This window comes from Dipodomys merriami, unplaced genomic scaffold, assembly GCF_024711535.1.
Source record: "Dipodomys merriami isolate MVZ:Mamm:240054 unplaced genomic scaffold, mDipMer1.0.p SCAF_82, whole genome shotgun sequence".
Taxonomy (NCBI): domain Eukaryota; kingdom Metazoa; phylum Chordata; class Mammalia; order Rodentia; family Heteromyidae; genus Dipodomys; species Dipodomys merriami.
The window spans coordinates 5,241,365-5,262,355 of record NW_027206424.1 but is presented as its reverse complement, the minus strand read 5'-3'; the positions used below and the strand labels follow the sequence as shown (position 1 = coordinate 5,262,355).

At 62.0% G+C, this 20,991-nt stretch overlaps 1 protein-coding gene across 7 annotated transcripts in view; it reads right to left on the bottom strand.

Annotated features, from left to right (window-relative positions):
- Positions 1-3,430: 3,430 nt before the first annotated feature.
- The window catches only part of Lrrc27 (leucine rich repeat containing 27), a 31,011-nt gene continuing 13,450 nt past the window's right edge, over positions 3,431-20,991 (bottom strand). For 2 of the 7 annotated variants that reach the window (XM_070011448.1, XM_070011450.1), the window contains exons 6-11: positions 19,341-19,701; positions 18,148-18,288; positions 14,489-14,582; positions 8,296-8,414; positions 7,234-7,360; positions 3,431-4,597 (exon numbers count right to left, since the gene is read on the bottom strand). In XM_070011448.1, the coding sequence (XP_069867549.1) occupies positions 4,532-4,597; positions 7,234-7,360; positions 8,296-8,414; positions 14,489-14,582; positions 18,148-18,288; positions 19,341-19,701 (908 nt within the window). In that variant the 3' untranslated portion in view covers positions 3,431-4,531. Of the gene's footprint in view, positions 4,598-4,905; positions 6,273-7,233; positions 7,361-8,295; positions 8,415-14,488; positions 14,583-18,147; positions 18,289-19,340; positions 19,702-20,991 lie in introns of those variants that run through there. The other 5 variants (XM_070011445.1, XM_070011443.1, XM_070011449.1 and 2 more) reach the window with 4 other exon arrangements.

The window sequence follows — 20,991 nt, the reverse complement described above, 5'->3', positions numbered from 1 at the left end:
GGGGCTGTGGGAGCAGGGCGGGGTGGTCTGGGAAGGTGCTGGAGGGCAGGGGGCTGTGGACGCAGGGGGCTGTGGGTGCAGGGCAGGATGGTCTGGGAAGGTGCTGGAGGGCAGGGGGCTGTGGGTGCAGGGCGGGGTGGTCTGGGAAGGTGCTGGAGGGCAGGGGGCTGTGGGCGCAGGGCTGGGTGGTCTGGGAAGGTGCTGGAGGGCAGGGGGCCTCCCAGCTGCTGGGTCAGTACAACCTGGCAATGTGGAGGGGTCTGCGGGAAGGGCTGCCACTGGGTGGTGTGGACTGGCGTCTGAGGATGGGGTCGCCCTGACCCAGTGGGGAAAGGCTTCCTTGTAACCACCAGAGGGAGCGGAACGGGTGGTGCAGGTAGAGCAGCCCCGGGACACTGAGACCTGAGCACCTGAGGCTGTCAGGTGGAGAGCGGGAGAATTAGCCGCTGGCTGTGCCTGAGTGCTGCTGTGTGCTGGGTCTTTTAAGTGGACTGGGGACCATTTTTAAAAGACTGCTCTCTAGGTAGAATATTTAAAAGGACTATCAGCCAGCGGCCTAGCAGGAGAAGGCTTAGCAGTGTGAAGAAGTGGCAGCCCCCAGGGTCTCAACAGCCCTGCCTGACCACTCCCCTCTGGCTCTCCTCACCCCCTCCCTGTTCCTGGCAGGCTGTGGGAGTTTCTTGAGTACCCAGCTGTGTGGGGCCCAGGGGATGGGGGTCGGTATATCTGTGTGCCTCCTCTAGAAGCAGCCCCCAAGATGCGTGTCCCTCGGGAGGAAGGCCTGGGCAGGATCTGGCCTTGTGCACAGCTGCTGCCATGAGCATCCCACAGCCTGCCCCGGGCAGGAGAGCAGCGCTGTGCGAGAGGCCTCCCTCAGTCACCTTCAGGGACTTGAGTCCCTAAAGTCTTCAGCCCCAGAGCCTAGGGAAGGCCTGCCCTGTGCCGGTCTGGCCGGACCCCAAGGAAGAAGGAAGACAGTGTGAGGGCTGAGGGCAGCAAGCTGTTTGGAGCTCTGGTTTTGGTGACCAGGACGGACAGGCTGGGGTAGAGCAGAGGCTCCGGCCTGAGGGAAGGCTAGCCGCCTTCTCTCTCCCTGTGTTATGGGCTCTGGGACTCACCCCTCTCAGCTGGCCACCAGCTTCGTGCCTGCCCCGGTCTTTTTTTTTTTTTTTTTGTCAGTTGTGGGGCTTGAACTCTGGGCCTGGGCGCTGTCCCTAGGCTCTTCAGCTCCAGGTGAGCGCTCTATCACTTGAACCACAGTGCCACTTCCAGTTTTCTGAGTGGTTTATTGGAGATAAGAATCTCATGGACTTTCCTGCTCGGGCTGGCTTTGAACCTCGATCCTCAGATGTCAGCCTCCTGAGTAGCTAGGATGACAGGCACGAGCCACCAGTGCCCTGCCCACTCTGTCTTTTTAGAGTGGCATCCTCCTGCAGGTCTGGCTCGAACACTGTCCCCATTAGGAACCCCGGTGGTGCAGTGGGAGGGGTCCGTGGCATGCAGGCCCCCCCCCAGTGTGTCTTGCAGGGAGTCGCAGCTCTGAGGCCATCCAAGGCCACAGGTCTGTCCTCTCTGAGGCAGGATTTTAGGGAATCTTTGCGGCCCAAGAACCTGGACCTCTCCCAGGCCACAAAACCTTGGGAGCTTCTGTTCTGTTCTGAACTGGTAAGACCAGCTTTGTTCCCGCCAGCCTGTGGGGTCTGGTCCGGAGGCAGCCAAGACCTGCGGGCATCCAGAGAGAGGGCTTTCCTAGGAGAGAATGCTCAGACCTGGCTGGGAACAGAACCGCCTGGATGTGGTGTGGAGAACTAGCTAAGGGCATGGGATCTGAGCCAGAACGACAGGGGGGGGGTGTCATGGGGGGAGGGGGAAGGACATGCCTAGCCCCCCTGGGCCTCAGTGGCCTCCATAAGGTATGAACAATTCCTCCACAGCCCCGCTGTGGAGGGTGGGAATTCCTCCACCGTCCTCCACGTGGGGCCCTGCACCGGGCTTCTGGGAACCCCAGGGCTGTGTGGGGCCTCTCTGAAGGGAGGCCTTGCTGGACTGGGCTAGGTGGCCATGGAAGCCACAGGTCTCTGTCCTCGGACCCCATCTTCACCCCTGCCCACAGCAGGCTGCTCCACCGGGGGGGAGTCTGCACTTGCTGGGTGCGGCCGCAGGGAGCTGCTGGCCGCCACGGGGGCCGGTGCCAGACCAGGGAGGGCGGCCGGGCCGGCAGGGGTGGGGCCGAGCGGCCCTTTGCTTGGGGCTGGTGCCACCTATTTGCTCCCACGAGCCTTGAGCGGCTCAGAGTCCCACAGTGAGTCCCGGCCCGAAACGTGCCTGTGCCCCTGGGTTTTGGCAGGCTGGCGCCGTCAGCCCTGACCCCTGGGAGGCCTATCTCACATCTGTGCCCGCGACGCTCGGCCCACGCAGCCGGAGTACAGCAAGACAGCTAGCCCTGGCCCGGCCGCTGGAGCCCGGGACAGCAGCCCCCGTCTGTCGGACAACCGCAGGCCTGGGCCTGGGATGTCTGCCTGGCTCTGCTTCTCCCACGGTTGCAGTGTGCTTGGCCAGAGCCACGTGTACTTGGGGTCTGCACCGTATCCTGGAGCATCACTTGGGTCCCCTGGATTCCACTTCCCCCCACACGCTGGGGCTTCTTGGGGCAAGCCTCTAGGTTCTAAATGCCCAGGAGGGCTGCCCACGCGGCTGTGCGCTTGGCGCTCATTTGGGGGGGCCCAACTCTGAGAAACCAGGAGCACAAGCCGAGCCTCCGTGGGCAAGGCTAGCACATGGGTCCTTGCTGGACGTGTGTCATGCCGACACGGCTCTGCCCGGTGGGCCCCCGCACTGGCAGAGTGGCCGCTGCTGCGGTGGGTCCTGTGCCACTGGTGACTTTAGGCCCATGGCACTCCTGCCCTGAGCACCCTCTCTGGGGACAGGGGCTTGGGGGCTGATGGCCTGAGCCGGTGAGTTCAGGGCTGCGAAGGCAGCTCAGTGGTAGAGCGCTCGCCTCGCATGCATGAAGCCCTGGGTTCGATTCCCCAGCTCCACATACACAGAAAAAGCCGGAAGTGCTGCTGTGGCCCAAATGGCAGAGCGCTGGCCTTGAGCAAAAGCAGCTACTTTTGCTCAAGGCCAGCGCCCAGGCCTTGAGTTCAAGCCCCAGGATTGGCAAAATAAGTAGGTTCACCCTTGCCCACTTCTACCAATCAGCACTCTATTTTGGGGGGAGGGCACTGGACTAAAATCTGAACTCAGCACCTGTCAGTTGAGTCACACCTCCAGTGCCTGTCAGTTGAGTCACACCTCCAGTGCCTTTTTACTGGGTTACTTTCACAGGAGAACGTCACTGTGCCTGTCCAGTCTGGGAAGCTTCCTCCCAGGGCTTCCATGTGGCACAGAATAAACGGCGTGAGCCATAGCACCCCACCTCTGAATGGGATGGAGTCAAGAGCTTTTATTTCTGGGCTGGCTTCTGTCACCTTCCAGTTTCTGCCAAGCAGTGACAATTGCAAGTGTGAGCTGCTGGGCCTGAGTCTACCGACCACTCGACTTCACAGGACCGGCCACCGCTCCTGGTCTCTAGTCAGCTAGCTGAGGCTGCCATTTCAGAAACCTCCTGTCACCTGGGAGCCCAGGAGCCCAGCCTGCCCGTGGCGGCAGGACGGGAGAGGGGAGGTCTTGCGAAGCCAGAGGGTTTCTCACTGCAAAGGTGGGAAGGAGATGTGGCGGCAAAGTAGAAGACGAGAGAAACATCCATGACACAAACGCACCCGCCCAGACACCCCAAATCTGCCACCTGTGGACTCTTCGTGTGCAGGAAAGGGCAGCCCTCATCCACTGTGTGTTGAGGGGAACCAGGGTCCAGAGTGGTGAGTTATCTGGCGGCTGGGCCGCGTGAAGAGCAGGCCGGTTGCTTCTCAAACCGGCATAAGATGGCCAGCGCTGTCCCGAATCTGTGAAGGCAGCCTGGCTTCAAATCCAGCCACACCCAGGCCATCAGAGCCTGGGCCTCGCAATCCTGAGTGGCGGAGGAGGTGGGCAGCCGGTGGGTTAAACAGGTCAGGGGCCTGGGGCTTGCAGAACGGTGGGTCCTGGGCTGGCGAGCCCTGGGCTGGCGTCCTTGTGCAAGCATAAGGGTCGACAAGAGCAGAGGACACTTTTGTGGAGCATGAGCAGGGTGCGTGGCTGTTGCCTGCTCCCTGGGCGCCCTCCCCCTGCCCACATGCAATGCAGAAGTTAATGAAACTCCAAGCTGAGCTCATCTGTGGTCGGGGCTGGTAGGGTTGGGAGGCGCTGACAGCCTGGGTGTGGAAGCGACCAGGACACAGCATGTTCATAGTACTCTCGTTTAATGCGGCCTCGCAACAGGGCCGGAGCAGTGAACACCAGGGGCTGCCCAGCCCCAGCACGCCGGGCAGCACGCTCCCGTGTGGATGCTCCCCATTGGAAGGGCCTGTTTCATACTACTTTCTGTCAAAATAGATATTTTGAAGTTGCGGTTCTGGTGAGTGAAGCAAATAGCTTCTACGAGCGTCGAAAGCTAGTGCCCTTTGTTTAAGGTCGACTCCTGCTTCAGTTTCATCACTTCCTCCTGCAGCTTCTTGGCCTTTGTGGAAAAGAAGAGGGTTGAGCATGAGACAGGCGGGCCCCACGGCCCACGGCTGGGGAACCAAGAGTCGGCGCACGGGGCGCCCCACAGGCCACATCTTGGGAGGGGAGTGTGCAGGCTGTCCCAGCCTGGTCTCATGTTATCCCTCTGCCCACAGACAGCTACTGTGGGCCACTTACCTCGGTGTCCCCAGCTAGCCCCAGACTGAACAGAGTCCCTCTAGCTCTGTGCCACCCCCACCCCCCGGCCACGGCCTGGAGAGCAGACAAGCCAGGATGCTGCGGCACCCAGGCCCAGAGGAGGAAGGGCTGGGCCTGAGTCACGTGTGTGCTCCTGTCTCCCATCCATCCCATGCTGTCTGGCTGACTGGGCAGAGTGGAGCGCCAGGGAGCAGGCACCGGCCTCAGGAGCTCAGCTCCCCAAACCAGCCACAGCCCAGCAGTGGGTCCCAGAATTTCACTGTATCGTAGGATAAACAGTATTTGCTATTGATTCAGCAAACACTCAGCCTCTGCCTCCTTTCCCAAGCTTTACTTTTTTGTGTGTTCTTGTCATTCCATGAGAGCAGCCCTGGGCTCCTCTCCTGGCCACTTCCCTCTTCATGGCAAGATGCATCCTACAATGGCTCCCAATGAAACGCTGTAAGGGAGGGAGCATTTCTGCTCAGGCCTTTGCTCGGCACAATCCCTGGTGGCGGGCAGATTACTGCCTGCTCCGCGAGTGTGTGTGTGTGTGTGTGTGTGTGTGCGCCTTCTGCTTTTGATGACCTTCGCCCGCCTGCAATGCTGGCCTCTTGGATCAGTCCTCTAGGGTTTTTCTTAAATCTTGCCTCTATTTTCACCTTCATCTGTTGGTCTTCTAAATTTTACCATTTTTTTTTGTCACTCTGTACCACGAAGCGATCCTCTGGGCGAGCTGGGCGTGGCCTTCATGGCGCCTTGCCATGATTCACGGCGCTGGCACGCAGTTTTTCATTTGGCTTTCATGGGGGTCTTCCCTGGGCCCGGGCCCACTTCCTGGCCAGGTCTCAGTGCTGTGCTCTCTGGCTCCCCACCCTGGCAGGATGGGGCATGAGACCACGCCTGCCTGGAGTGCTTCCTAGGGCCTGAGAGGCAGCTGGGGCAGGGGTGGGAGTGGGGCTGGTGCACCCAGCACATGCCGGCGAGCACCCCCTCCTCAGAGCTCAGGAAGCAGCTGTGGCCACGGTCCCCACACTGGTGAGGCCTGCGGGGTGGGCGCCACAGGGCGACCAGCTGTGGGACTGAACCTGTGTCCAACTTGACCTGCAGACTCATCCGTCCACCCGCAGCACCCCGGCTGTGGGTGGGTCCTGTGTCTGGATTTCTCTCAGCAGGCCGTGGACGCAGGGCTTTCCCCCGGGTCCTGTGTCTGGATTTCTCTCAGCAGGCCGTGGACGCAGGGCTTTCCCCTGGCTGGGCATCCCTGGCTCGGTCCCGCTGGCTCGCAGCGCGCCCTGCACCCAGGCCTTTCCCTGAGGTTTCCCTGGGAGAACCGTGCCAGCGGTGGAGACGTGCACTCCCCGCGGCCGTTGCTCACCCTCCAACCTGGCCTGCACCTCAGGGTCTGGGACGCCTGCCCCAGCTCTCGCTTTCGTGTCTGCATTCCAGCTGGGAGGAGAGAAGACAGGCGCTGGAGCACGTGTGTTCTCATCCTGTTGATCAGAACATGGTCACCTGCGCGTATCCATCTGTAGGTGGCTAGGAAGTGTAGCTGGGGGTTCCTGTACCCCGCTAAAACTTAGGACTCTAACGGGGAGACCAGTGGGAAAGCCGACCTCGCCTACAGCAGAGAATGGCCCTGGGGCCCAAGGAGTCCATGTTGGTTTTGCTCCCATGTTGTCATCCTGGTGGGGTGACAGTGAACCAAGGCGCGTGAGGGCTGTGCGGACCCTGGGTGGTGGACATGGCAGATATGGAGTCACAGGTGGGCGGTGAGGCCAGGGCCCAGGGACATCCACCTGGGATGGTGCCCCGGCCTCAGCCCAGCGCCAGGAGCCGTGTGGCCACACGGGGGCGGGCATGCCGGTGAGGATACGCCACCCGAAGGGCCTGGCTGGCCGGAGCGCAGGGGGGGGGTGCGGACCGACTCCGTGGCTGTGAGAAGGGCGGACGGGCACTGCTGGGAGGCCTCTGCTTCCTCGGCTGCGGCTGGGGCTGGCCATGTCTGTCGGCAAGGCCTCTGCTTCCCATGCTGACCACCGCCGGCCGGCAGCGGGGGAGGCGGGGAGAATGCACACAACCCAGAGGGAGGCTAGCTTGCTATCACTGCAACCCGCATGACTACAGGGGCAGAGGCCACAGGGGCACAGTGCCACAGCCCAGCCCCTGGCCCAACAGCAACCCCAGGGCCAGGCCTGGGCCCTAGTCTGGCCTTCTGGCTGGGAAACCTCAAGTAAAGACCCCAGTTCCCATCCCCATCCTGTCTTTGTCTCCGGGGCTGCTGGGGTGATGCTGGACATCGGCCCTGGCCAGGCGGCGGGCCTGACGTGGCTGAGCGTCTCATCTCACCAGCAAGGACTCCAGGGCATCTGCATGGCAGACCCGGTGAACGCGGCCCCGTGGCAGAGGGTGCTTGAGGGGGGCAAAGTTCCTTAACAAGGTGGCAGCACTCACGGTCTCCAGGTCCTGGACGGCCGTCCTCACCTCCTGCAGCAGGTCGGTGCCTTGTAGCCTCCTGTGTGCCTGCAGCTGCTTTATGTGCTGCCGAATCCTCTCTTCCAGATCCGCCAGCCGAGCGGCACTGAGGACAGAGAAACCCTGAGGCGGGATCTGGTCTGGCCGTCCCTGCCCCCACCCAGGACAAAGTGGACCGCTTCCCCACAGGCTGCGTACAGGCCCAAGGCCCCGCGGCTGAGGTGGAGCTCGGGGCTCCTCGCTGCCCCGGTGGTTTTAAAGCTGCAGTTACCACGCTCCACCAAGAGGGACCGGTGCAGAGGATGCTGCACGTGGCACACAAACACGTGAAGAACATGTTTGTGTGAAAAACATTTTTTACCACGTGGTTAAACGGAGCAACAGAAAATCAGACTGAGGATGCAAGCTGCTCCCTCCCTCTGGGGCGGGTGTTCTCTGTGAATGTGACTCTAGGCAGAGCAGGCGGTGGAATCTGAGCTGCAGCGGTCCCTCCTCACTAGCTGTCCTCCCCTGCGCTGTGTGACCCCCCACTATGCTGTCCTGAGCTCCCCCTCCTTCCAACCACTGGGTGGCGCCCCACTTCTCCAGTGCACTCCCGCTCTCCCAAGCTCCACCGGCCAGCTAACGTCTCGGTGTAACAGTCCTACATTTCTAGCAACCTGCCAGCTCTGCCTAGAGTGTCTGCACGCCTATGGCCGGGGTGGGTCACATGGCTAGGAAAGACGGACACCGAGTCCTGAGATCAGGTCCAGGAAGACCAGGGCTGGGGACTGGGGGCAGAGCTAGGGACAGAGGAGCTGGGGCGGGCGGGTCAGGGCACCTGCAGAGGGCCCAGGTAGCCTTCTAAGTCCCAGTGGTCACCTGGCAGAGGTTGGCTACAGGAAGCCCCCAGGGTGGGGGCCCCGACTCCCAGGCCCCCCAGGGTGGGGGCCCCCCCTGGCTCCCAGGCCCCCCAGGGTGGGGGCCCCCCTGGCTCCCAGGCCCCCCGGGGTGGGGGACCCGACTCCCAGCACATCGAGGCCCTTGGGGCACTCAGCATACTTAGTGTCTGTGCTCTCTTGCATGGGTTTCTCCTTCCTGTGTTTCATCCTCTCAAGTGGGTTAGTTGGAACTTGCCCCTGATTTGCGAGGTTTGTGCTCAATGAGATCTTGGATGCCACCTAGGAAAATGGAGAAGATGTCTTCCGAGGGAAGGCGTTTGCCTGAGCACGTGTACCAGGGGCATCAAGTGGTTCTCAACCTGAAGGCCAGCCAGTGGCTGTCCAGGGGCGCTCTCGCCGCACACCTGGCTTGCCCGGTTCCCAGGGGCTGTCTGACCGCTCGTGCTGGGCAGAGGGAAGCCCAGAGGGAGGGACCCTCCCGTGAGCTTGAGGCAGCCGTATGGCTCACGTAAGCTACATTACTGACAACAGTCCTCCACAGTTGTGGCCAAAATTTTAGAGCATTAATTTTCAAGCTAATACAGGAAACACAAACAGGCGAGAAAGGAAGGAGAAGCTTTGTACTCGGTGAGTCTGCCTGCAAAGATCACCGGCCAGGGACCACTGCAGCTCCCTACAGAAACGGTCGTAGCCCAAGGGACAGCAGACAGTGCCCAATGTGCCGGGGACACAGGCGGATGTCCGAGGCCCAGCGCTGGGCCGACAGAGGTTGAGGCAGCTCTCGGCACTGCCACGGCCCCTTGCCGTGGATGCCCCTCCTCCTCTCTGCAAGGCTTCTGTAGGGCCCTGCCCACGCCCGATGTGGTGGTGTGGGAGCGTCCTGGGGGTGGACAGAGTCCTCACAAGCTGCGGCGAGCGCCGCAGGCCAGACGCTCAGGGTGCTCTCTTCCTGACCCGGGTTTCTGCCTACCGGACATGCCTGCCTGGTCTGACTTCCTCACCCAGCTTTGGTTGGTGCATAAACTCAGGCCTCCCTGCTCACTAGCCCTGCCCCGCCCCGCCCACCAACACAGGCTGTGGCTGGGCAGCTGCTGGTCCCTGGCTCTGCCACATCTGGAGCCTCTCCACCCCATCTGTGAGGGCTCCCAGACGGAGCCAGCTTTGCCCCAGATCGGGGCTCCACTAGTCCTGCTCGGGACTACCCCGACTCCCTGTCCTCTGGGGGCTCCTTGCTCTGCTGAGCCACTCCCGAACACATTCTTGTCTGGTCCCTCCGTGCCCTCCACAGCACACGAGCCGGCTTCCCGCAGGAGCTGGTTCTGCAGACACCCTGACGTGAGGCGCTAGGCAAAGGCACCGAGGGGTAGCAGCCAGGCTGCTCACTGCGGCACACAGTGGCTGAGCTTGAGAGCCAGCTCTGCCTTGACCTTGGGAGCTTTGGGTCTGAATGGATGTAAGCATGTGTGTGCATAGCTGCACGTGCTTGTTTGCATGGGGACTGCAGGCTCGGTGCATAATCTAAACAGGGCTGTGGCAGGTACGGGATGTGGAGAGGCAGTGAACCTTTGCCAGAACTCCTCCCGTCTGCGATCTGGAAGGGCAGCATGGGCAATGTCGGGCACTGTTCAATCTGCCACCCCCTCTAGGTGGGTCACCAGTGCCAGGGCCTCGTCTAGCAACGAAGCACCGTACCCTTCTCCTGTATGCACCCCGTTCGGCTGCTAGAGCCCGTGCAAGCCAGGATGAAGTGTCTGCTGGCTGGGCGAGCTGATGCACCGTCAGCAAGGCAGGACTGACCCAGCCCTCCCCCACTCCAGCAGAAAGAAACAGCATGCTAGCTCACAGTCAGACATCGAGTTGGCTTAAATCTTAAAAACATTATTTGGGAAGAGGCCCGATAAGACATGCTTTACTATTACTACAAACCGTAGCCTGCTCCCTAATGAGAATCAGAGTGGGTGCGTGGCTGTGGAACGTGGGCAGCGTGGCACAGCGCAAGCAGCGGCAGCAGCTGCCCGGGGCCCCGTGCCAAGCTTTCCATTCCCGTGGGAATGTCGAGCATGCCGTGGCACACACAGAGGTCGCTGGCACGCTGCTGGCTCCACAGCCAAGTGGAGCACAGAGACACGGTTCTGCAGTCAGGCAATGGCTCCGAAGGTTCCCACTCGGCACCCAGCCCTGTGGGGGCTTCCGGCAGCCAGGGCCTGGCGGGCGGGCGGGCACTGCAGGAGCCAGGCTGCAAGGCTGGCTGTGGCCGCCCAGGCCCCGCTGCAGTGGCCACAGCAGCCACACACAAAGGGCCCTGGCGCCCTCTCCTGTCCCTGTGCCCAACTGCAGGAGCCAGTATAAACCGGAAGCTGTCTTCCCCTCCGCCCACGGCTGCTCTAATGTGCATCCTAGTTTTATTCCTGGGTGCCAGCCTTTGCAAACAGTTCTGAAATACACAAATACTCATCCTTCTTCCTAAGTATGTTTGGCCTAATAGCCTTGATCTCTGCTAAATGGTGGACGGTTCTCCAAGGTGCTCAGGGCGCAGGCAGGCTCCGATGAGAAGGCTTTGCAGGAAGCTGCGGCTGCCAAGGCCTGTACTTCCCTGGGCGCACCCCACCCGCTCACCGCTGCCTCCCTCCCGCAGCCCTTCCATCACACAGCGTGCTCACATGCACTCACAGCCCTGTGCTTCCTCTCGTCACCTGCCTGTCACCTCCTCTGCTTATTTTCCTATGAAGAATCTCAACGTTCTCGATATCAGTTGATAGTCATTTTTACATATAGACACCGACATCTTCTTACATACTTGGACTGCAGCCTTGGCCAGCGACTGGAGGCGCACCAGCCACACCTCAAAGGGAATCTGTAACTAGTGGCATCTGACGTGGGCCTACTGTGGCTGCCAGTCGAGAGCCCTGCAGGGAGTCTCTCTGCATGATAAGCTTGACTATCTCGCTGGAACATCTCTCGAGGCTATTTACAGAATCTGGTCTTTGCATCCTGCCCCAAACAAAGACCAGGTAGCTGCTATTAACCACCTTTTCACATTGCCCTAAGCAAGCATCCTGCAGCTGCTAGGCCCAATGAAAAAGCTTCCTTATTCTAAGCATATAAATACCCCTGTGTGAAAAATAAAATTTGGCAGCTTGATCAGAATCCTTGTCTTGCTGTCCTTCTTCGTGTCTCTTGTCCCTTCATTCCTTCTCGCTTAGGTTCACTGCCCTCGTTGAAGTCCTGCGGGTCGGGACAGCTGCCTCCAGCATGCTGACCACAGGGATTCTACTGCCTGGCTGCCTCCTCCCTCCCGGCCCCCTCCTCCCTCCCTCCCGACTCCTGTGTCCTAGCAGTATTTTGAAGGGTTATATCCTTTTGAGGGACTTTGGGGGGTATAAATCTAAAATATATAGGCATTATACTTCCTGAGCAAATTCCAGCTTGTGAGTTTAACCAACAATCCTCCACTCCCCTCAAAGTCAGTAGATGTGAGACCCAAGCTCGGCAGTTCTGCTAGCCACATAGATTTGGTTTTAAACTATTTTTCAGCTGTTGATACCTATGACATTTAAACTCTTCCCTTTCTGGTGAGAATAGCTACATTTCACTCTGGAAGCCCTCTTTGTTGTGGTGGTGGCTGTTGTTCAGCAGTACTGGGGCTTGAACTCAGAGTCTTTTGCCGGGCCCCTGGAAAGCATTCTTAAGAGTATCTAATTGGACACATATTTTGAGTCCTGGAGGTGACAGAATAGTGTTAATTGTTACATACGCAATGGTGATTTACCCAGGCTTTGGCTCTGCTGGGGTCCCTAGGCCCTGATGGTCGCATGGGTCCCGCCCATGGCCAGCAGAGACCGAGATGGCTCTGCCACCCTGAAGCCTGGCCACTCAAGGCTGCAGCGCGGGATGACAGCCCCTCCCAGCCCCTCTCTCCCAAACAGCACCTGCTCTTGGTGTCACCTGCTTCTTCCTAAAGAGGACTTTCTCAGGGGTAGAACGGGAACAGTTTATTCCCGGAATGAGTCTTAGATGGAAACCGTGTCACCTCTATTGCTGGACAGATGGGAGTCGGCTGCAGCTTTAGACCCGCCCTCCAGGGCTCAGTGGCTGTGCAGCGGCCCTGCTCAGCTCTCTACCGCGATCAGAAGACGCTCACGCTCTTTATCTACTCACATTATTGTTTCCTTTTGGTAGTGGGGCTTGAACTCATGGCCTGGGCTCTGTCACTGAGCTCTTGTACTCTACCACTTTGAGCCACAGATCCACTTCCAGTTTTCTGGTGGTTAACTGGAGGTAAGTGTCTCGTGGGGGCTTTTTTGCCTGGGCTGGCTTTGAACTGCAATCCTCAGATCTCAGCCTCCTGAGCAGCTAGGATGCCAATGGCACCCTGCCATTCCAGGATTTTACTTTTGTAACCCTCCTTCTTCTAGTTTTCCTCGTGTCAGGCGGCAGAGTCACTGTGGCCATGCCTCCAGGCAGAGGCCAGGGACCTTGGCAGCGCCAGCGCCTGATTAGATCCACCTTGTCATTCTACCACTCTCCCAGGACATTCCAGAAGGCAAAAGGTCCCGTTGTTTTGTTCTTTTTTCTAAAGCTAACGAATCATTGTTTTGGTTGGATGAACAAAGACAGTTTAGGGATGGTGAGTGGTAAGAGGACTCGGTGACAGAGACCGGACAGGATGCTCTGTCCTGAGGGCCCACCTGACAGGGACACACTCTTGCCAGGCAGGGCAGCGAGCCTGCTCGGCGCCCAGGGAAGGCAGCGAGCCCCGGGGGAGAACAGCGCTTGGTGGGTCAGGACGGACCGGCCACAGGTGGCTTGGAGAAAGAGGACATCCAGCAAGACATTGCACAGAGCGGCCGGGCAGGCTGCTCAGGGCGCCGGGTCAGGAGAGGCAGGGCAAACAGGACCACATGGGGCTGCAGACACTGCGGGGACACCAGGACTGTGTGCCACAGGGGCCAGGCCAGAGGAGCCGAGGACGGCGTCCTCACAGCTTACCACCTGGACGCCACTGGGGTACCACTCAGTGGTCACGAAAGACGTCCCCTGGAGAAGCTGGGCAAAGAGCATATGGAGCTCTCGGCACTGCTCCTGCAACTTTCTATCGGTCAAAAATTAGTGTGACACAAAATGTTTAACGTCTCAACCTGTGCAAGCTTACCGCCCGGCACCCGCTGCTGGGAGTAAAGGCCAAGATCAAGACAGCCAGAGCACACCCTTGGGGACCTTCCCAGCTAAGGGGTCACCAGCTTAGGTCTAGTCAGGGAGCCTTTCCACAAGGGCAAATATTGAAGCTCTATCCGCGACCCGTCCACAGACACCCTGCCCACCCCATGCCCAAGGACTCACCAGCCTGCTCACCACCATGCCCCACCGGGCAAGCCCTCCGAGAGGCTTGAAGGGAAATAAGGGTGCTGTCCCAGGAATGCCTAGCGCCCGGGCCAGGGACAAAGGTCACGATGCCACGCTCCTTGCTTCCCAGGCAACTGGCCTTCCAAGTGTTGGGGTGCGGGTCTGGAATGCCAGGACAGTAACCGGAAACACAGCGATACCACAGCAGTATTTGATCCTTTCCCTTCAACCCTTCTTCCCCTCCTTTGTGGAGGACCTAATTTCTCAGCGTCTATGGTTCAGCAAGCCAAGAGCAGCATCAAAAGCCAGAGCCAACGGACAGTGAGCTCCAAGGAAGCCAGCCCCACCAGCCAGGGGCTGTGGGCAGGGGCAGTCGTGTGGGAGTTACTGGTAGCAGACCCTGGCCGTGGAGACACGGCGGGCCCTGTACACAGCAGACCCTGGCCGTGGAGTCACGGCGGGCCCTGTACACAGCAGACCCTGGCCGTGGAGACACGGCGGGCCCTGTACACAGCAGACCCTGGCCGTGGAGTCACGGCGAGCCCTGTACACAGCAGACCCTGGCCGTGGAGACACGGCGGGCCCTGTACACAGCAGACCCTGGCCGTGGAGACACGGCGGGCCCTGTACACAGCAGACCCTGGCCGTGGAGTCACGGCGAGCCCTGTACACAGCAGACCCTGGCCGTGGAGTCACGGCGAGCGAGCCCTGTACACAGCAGACCCTGGCCGTGGAGTCACGGTGAGCCCTGTACACAGCAGACCCTGGCCGTGGAGTCACGGCGAGCCCTGTACACAGCAGACCCTGGCCGTGGAGTCACGGTGAGCCCTGTACACAGCAGACCCTGGCCGTGGAGTCACGGCGAGCCCTGTACACAGCAGACCCTGGCTGTGGAGTCACGGCGAGCCCTGTACACAGCAGACCCTGGCCGTGGAGTCACGGCGAGCGAGCCCTGCCCAGCACCTGGTCCTCACACAGGCAGGTCCAGCAGGACCATCCAGACAACATACCAGGTTCCTCTGCAGAGGCAAGAGAACGCTGGTCTGCTTCTTCCTCCTCCTCATTTGGGCCTGCTCTCTCCACTCCTGCAGGGTCCTTCTATCCCTAGAGGAAACATCAGTCATATGGAAGTCCCAAGCTGTGCACAGCTTCAAGCAAAGTTTATAAGGCTTCCTATCTGTCGATCTCTGCTTCGCAGACAGCTTTTCCCCCTGTCTGCCCAGCCCCTGAAGGGCAGCACTGAGCAGGGCGAGCAAGCCTTCCTCTCAGATTCCCCACACATTTTAGGCAGAGTTAGGAGCTGCAGATCCCAAGCCAAGACACTCTGTGTGTCTGCATGCGCTGCCATCAGCAGCTAACAGCCGGCCAAGGCAGCAGGGTGCCTCCAGCCCCAGTGCCCAGAGCCGGGCACAGCGCTGACCGCCCTGGAGGGAGTGGGCCAGGCTACGGGTGCTGCACCGCAGCCCTGGGGCTCGCAAGGCTGGAAAGACGCTCACTCACAAGCAGACTTCCTGCGGGACAGTTCGCTGCCTCTGCCTTACGGAGCCCCAGGCAGGCGCCCCTTCCTCCCCGGCCTCCTGTGGTGGCCCCGGCACGCAGGTCACTGGCAGGCGGCCCACCCACCAGAGCAAGTCCCTCAACGGTCCAGTGTGGCTAGGGGTGGGATAAGACCTTGCCCATCACCACCGTGGCCTCAGCGCCCCTACCTATTGGAACAACTCCTTTTCTGCCGTCAGCCCCTGTGGCCGGCACCCACCGTGCCCCCAGGGGAGCCTCTGCCTGCTTCCCCTTCACAGGTGCCCAGGCTCTGTCCCAGGCCCATCCGCCCTGGGCCTGCCGCGCACCTCCTGAGTGTCACTCTGCAGGGTCAGAGGCTCTGCCTTGGTGGGGTCAGCTCCTGACTGGTGTCCTCACACCTGACAGCATTCTCCTTGGGCTCCAGCATGGAGGTCCAGAGGGAAGCTGCCCAGCGGGGCTCTGGAGCCCAGCTCCAGTACACCGTTATCCCCGGCTTCCTCCAGTCGGCCCCCAGACACTGAGTCTGCCGTCTCTCCGTCCACGGGGCAGGAGGGACCTACCGTGACCAGAAGCAGCCCCAGGGGGTTGTGCCCCAAGCGTGAAGCACATAGCAGGCCTCCCGAGCTGCCCAGGAGACACTGACAAGGTCTCAAGACTGAGGTGAGTTTTTATCTGCTGTTCGTACTCCAAGTACTAATTGAAGAAAGACAAACAGCCACAAGTGTGTCCAGCTCAGAGGCCAGCCGGCCCCTGACAGAGGCCCCTGACAAGCAGTCTGTCCTGCTCAGGCCCCCGGGAAGTGACATGCACCCCCACAGACCCTTCAGAAGGGTGTGTTCACAGCCAGACCTCAGAAGGAGAGAGGCAGGAAGTCCAGGGAAGGGCAGAGCCCAGGCCTCGGCATGGCTTGGCCATCCCAGATCTGTGGCCCATCATGAAAGAGGAGTCTGCCAGAGCTAGGAGGAAAGCTGCGGTCAGCGTGTGTGGGGCTGGCCAGCCCCAAGGAGCTTGCAAAGGGACCAGACACTGAGTTTGCCCTGGCTCTTCCCGTCTCCCCAGTGCCTGCCGGGGCCCACGCCCGGCTGAGCGCACGCAAGGGGAGAGCACCAGGACACTGTGGACATGGTCCGTGTCGGCCAGCAGCTGGGCTGGCAGCCGGGTGAAGCTCGCGGCCAGCACGGCCAGCAGGTAGAACACAGTGGACACTGAAGATGGGGCCTGAGCCACCTCCCAACAAGCTAGCTACCACAAACCACGGGCACAGTGCTGTTGCCCCCACGGCCCCCTCCCCCCGCCACCCCGCAGACGCTGCCCCCCACGGCCCCCTCCCCCCCGCCACCCCGCAGACGCTGCCCCCCACGGCCCCCCCCCCGCCACCCCGCAGACGCTGCCCCCCACGGCCCCCCCAGACGCTGCTGCCCCCCACGGCCCCCTCCCCCCCCCGCCACCCCGCAGATGCTGCCCCCCACGGCCCCCCCAGACGCTGCTGCCCCCCACGGCCCCCTCCCCCCCGCCACCCCGCAGACGCTGCCCCCCACGGCCCCCTCCCCCCCGCCACCCCGCAGACGCTGCCCCCCACGGCCCCCCCAGACGCTGCTGCCCCCACAGCCCCCCCCCGCCACCCCACAGACGCTGCCCCCCACGGCCCCCCCAGATGCTGCTGCCCCCCACGGCCCCCTCCCCCCCCGCCACCCCGCAGACGCTGCCCCCCACGGCCCCCCCAGACGCTGCTGCCCCCCACGGCCCCCCCCCGCCACCCCGCAGACGCTGCCCCCCACGGCCCCCCCAGATGCTGCTGCCCCCACGGCCCCCTCCCTCCCCGCAGACACTGCCCCCCACGGCCCCCCCAGATGCTGCTGCCCCGGCCCCCTCCCCCCGCCACCCCACAGACGCTGCCCCCCACGGCCCCCTCCCCCCCGCCACCCCGCAGACGCTGCCCCCCACGGCCCCCCCAGATGCTGCTGCCCCGGCCCCCTCCCCCCGCCACCCCACAGACGCTGCCCCCCACGGCCCCCCCCCGCCACCCCGCAGACGCTGCCCCCCACGGCCCCCCCAGATGCTGCTGCCCCGGCCCCCTCCCCCCGCCACCCCACAGACGCTGCCCCCCACGGCCCCCCCCCGCCACCCCGCAGACGCTGCCCCCCACGGCCCCCCCAGATGCTGCTGCCCCGGCCCCCTCCCCCCGCCACCCCACAGACGCTGCCCCCCACGGCCCCCCCAGATGCTGCTGCCCCCCACGGCCCCCTCCCCCCGCCACCCCACAGACGCTGCCCCCCACGGCCCCCCCAGATGCTGCTGCCCCCCACGGCCCCCTCCCCCCGCCACCCCACAGACGCTGCCCCCCACGGCCCCCCCAGATGCTGCTGCCCCCCACGGCCCCCTCCCCCCGCCACCCCACAGACGCTGCCCCCCACGGCCCCCCCAGATGCTGCTGCCCCCCACGGCCCCCTCCCCCCCCTGCCACCCCGCAGACGCTGCCCCCCACGGCCCCCCCAGATGCTGCTGCCCCCCACGGCCCCCCCAGACGCTGCCCCCCACGGCCCCCCCAGACGCTGCCCCCCACGGCCCCCCCAGACGCTGCTGCCCCCACAGCCCCCCCCCGCCACCCCGCAGACGCTGCCCCCCACGGCCCCCCCAGACGCTGCCCCCCACGGCCCCCCCAGACGCTGCCCCCCACGGCCCCCCCAGACGCTGCTGCCCCCACAGCCCCCTCCCCCCGCCCCCCCAGACGCTGCTGCCCCGGCCCCATCCCCTTCTCCCCCCCCCACAGACGCTGCCGCCGCATGGCCCCCCCAGACGCTGCTGCCCCACGGCCCCGGCCCCTCCCACCCCCACCCCCCCTTGCAGACGCTGCTGCCCCACGGCCCCGGCCCCTCCCCCCCCAGACGCTGCTGCCCCACGGCCCTGCCCCTCCCCCTCCCTCCCCCCCCCCTTGCAGACGCTGCTGCCCCCACGGCCCTGCCCCTCCCCCTCCCCCCACCCCCCCCTTGCAGACGCTGCTGCCCCACGGCCCTGTCCCCTCCCCCTCCCCCCACCCCCCCCTTGCAGACGCTGCTGCCCCACGGCCCTGTCCCCTCCCCCTCCCTCCTCCCCCCCCCCCCCCCCCCGCAGACGCTGCTGCCCCCACGGCCTGCCCCCTCTGCAGATGCACCTTCTCCGCTGCTCCACCAGGGTCTGCTTTTCCTGGATCTCCCTGAACACGCGACTCTCCTGCAGTCTTCTCCCTCCCATGGCCCCTTGGTAATGTGATGTGAGGGCCGGGAAGATGCTCTTGAAGGGAGCAGTCTTCCTCCTCAAATCAAAACGTTCACAAGTGAGTACTCCTGAGCGCACAGGGTGTTCTTAAACGACTTCTTTGGGAGACCCCATAAGGACCCCGTGTTTTCATGTGACCAATTAATCAACAATCTAACAGCAAGGCTGGTGGGTCAACTGCACAGTGATTGTGACTAGCTCCCCATCAAAAGCCATTGTGTTTGCGTTAATTCAGAAAGCAGTGCGATCCTGGGCAGACTGGCAGGACACCACACCCCGAACAGCCCGTCAGCTGCTGCCCTGCAAGGCCATCACTGCAGGCTGAGCCCACCACCCAAACCCACCTTGGCGGCCGGGGTCTCCACCATGACTTGGGCAGGGCGACAGCCTGGTAAGTGCTGCTACTGAGCTAACTGCAGTTGACTCAAGTCAGCCGCCATTACTGTGCATCACGGGGGGAGGGAGATGGGAGGCTGGCATGTTCCTGCACTCTGGGCAGGTGACTTTGCTCCCTGAGAGCCACATGGGTGCCGGAAGCCCACGGAAGGCTCTGAGAGTGGTCACTAGGCTGTAACCTGTCAGTGATGCTCCAAGGGTTTTTATGTTCGAATGGGCTGGCCACCCTCTGGGCCTGCCTTCTTACCGCCTGCCCCTCGGCCCCTCCCCGCACAGTGACCTCCTGACATCGCCCACCGGAGGTGGCTGCAGAGCTGCCCCTGCTGCCCTGAGCGCCAGGATGTGCCCTGGCCGCTTCTGAGATCTCCGCCTCCCAGGACACTGCTGCGATCCCCAGGGACCTCATGACACTCCCCTCGAGAGGGTGCGAGCCAGCTCATCACGTGGCAACGTTCTCCTTCTCTCCCATACTAGTTATAGAGACCTACCCGCCTTCCCCTCCCTCACAGACACACCGGATGTATGTGCTTTCCACACACTACCCAAGAGATGCCTCTCCCAGTGGTCTCTGTTGGACCTGTCCTCTGGTCTGCTGCCATGCCAAACCCAAGCAGGAGAATCCGCAGGAGCAGCTTAAACTCGGACCTTGGGTTCTAAGATAATTACGACTCTGTCAAGCCCCGTGCGTCCTACCTGAGCACGTCCCTGGGCGGTGGGTAGTCCCTCTCCTTGGTCTTCAGAGTCGCCTGGATGCTGGGAGGCAGCTCGACTGGCAGGAGCTGGTTCCGAGTAAGATTGGCTTTTCCGTTCTCCACAATCTCCTGCCTCAGCTTCCAGAAACGCCGGATCTCGTCCTTGCTTGGCCAGTGTTCTAAGGAGTGTATGGACACTCGGTCCTGGTCCTGCCTGTCAACAGGTGGGAGGAAGCTATCCTTCTCCTTCTGCACAGCCTCGGGCAGACTGACGGCTTGTCTGGCGGACACGGGGTCCTGGGGTGGGGCCACTCCGAGGGCTGGGAGCTCACTGAGGCCTGTCTTCTTAACCGGTGCGGCCTCTGGTGGAGTAAACATCGTCTTAGCCCAAGACCAACCCATCAACACAACACCTGTCCTTTAGCAGGGTGCTGAGGTGGCACTGTCCATCCGGTCCTCCAGGGGAGGGTGTGCAGGGGGCAGCACCCCACCCCGGGCCCTGGAGGCTGTCACACGCCAGGCAGGGCACGGACACAGTGCTTGAAGGCTTGGCCTCCTCACACAGTTCTTCCATTTGGGGTAACCTTCTACAGGAATCAGTGAGGCCAGCAGGCCACATTCACAACATGTCTGTGTCTCCCCCTGACCCCATCTCCTGAATCTTTTTTCCTGGCTAGTTGCTGGCTACTTTGCCTGCTGTCCCTGTGCAATGCTTTGTCCCTGGGGTTTGAACTCAGGGTGCTCTTCCGCTTGGTCCATGTGTTTGTCAGGTAGGGCCTCCCAGGTCTTGGTCCATGCGATCTTCGCACCTATGTCTGCTGTGTGGCTGGGACACAGGCACAGGGATTGCACCTGGGCTCCCACTGGCAGCACGTGTCACTAACGTTGCCTCGTTTGACCTCAAACTACGCTCTTCCCATTCTCGACCTCCTGAGTAGCTGGGATTGTAGGTGTAAGATACTGCTTTGGGCCTGCTTTGTTAGCTACTGGAGGCCTCAGAGCTATGTAAACTATGAGGGAACAAAGGCCACAGCACATTCATCACGGTCTCGAGCTGTGAAGTGTCTCTCCCCCTCCTGGGGACATGGGCTGATTAACTGCTCAGGGACAGGCAGACACTCAGAACCGTGGCCTGGAGGGGTCTGGCCAGGACAGGTGTGGGCCCGCCAGGCTGGTGGGAGCCAAGGGGCAGGGTGAACAGAGAACCTCACTGTCATCTCCCCCCTCTGACCTTTCTATCCCTACACTTCCTCCACTTGGGAACTGACCTCAATGCTTCCTCTTTGGAGGTAAGAACACAGATTAGCTTCCAGAATGTTCCTACGTTGGGGTCTGTCATGGTATCTTTAATGATGGTGCATGACAAGATCCCAGAGGCTGTCCAAAGGCCCTGCACCTGACCTCCACAGGACAGGTCCAGATCCTCACTCCTGCCTTAGAGCGTGGCCTTTCATGGGATCAACTACCCCCACTCAAGGCATCCAGTCTCTTCCATACTGCCATCCTGTCTGTCAGAGCTGATGCTGTGTACATGCGTCCCACATGCTTGTACAGCCCTCACATGCCTCTTCCTTACACAGACACTGCATCGTAAACAGAGCGCATGACACTGGAGAGTCCCGGCCGGCCTGGGGACTTGTGTTTACCACATG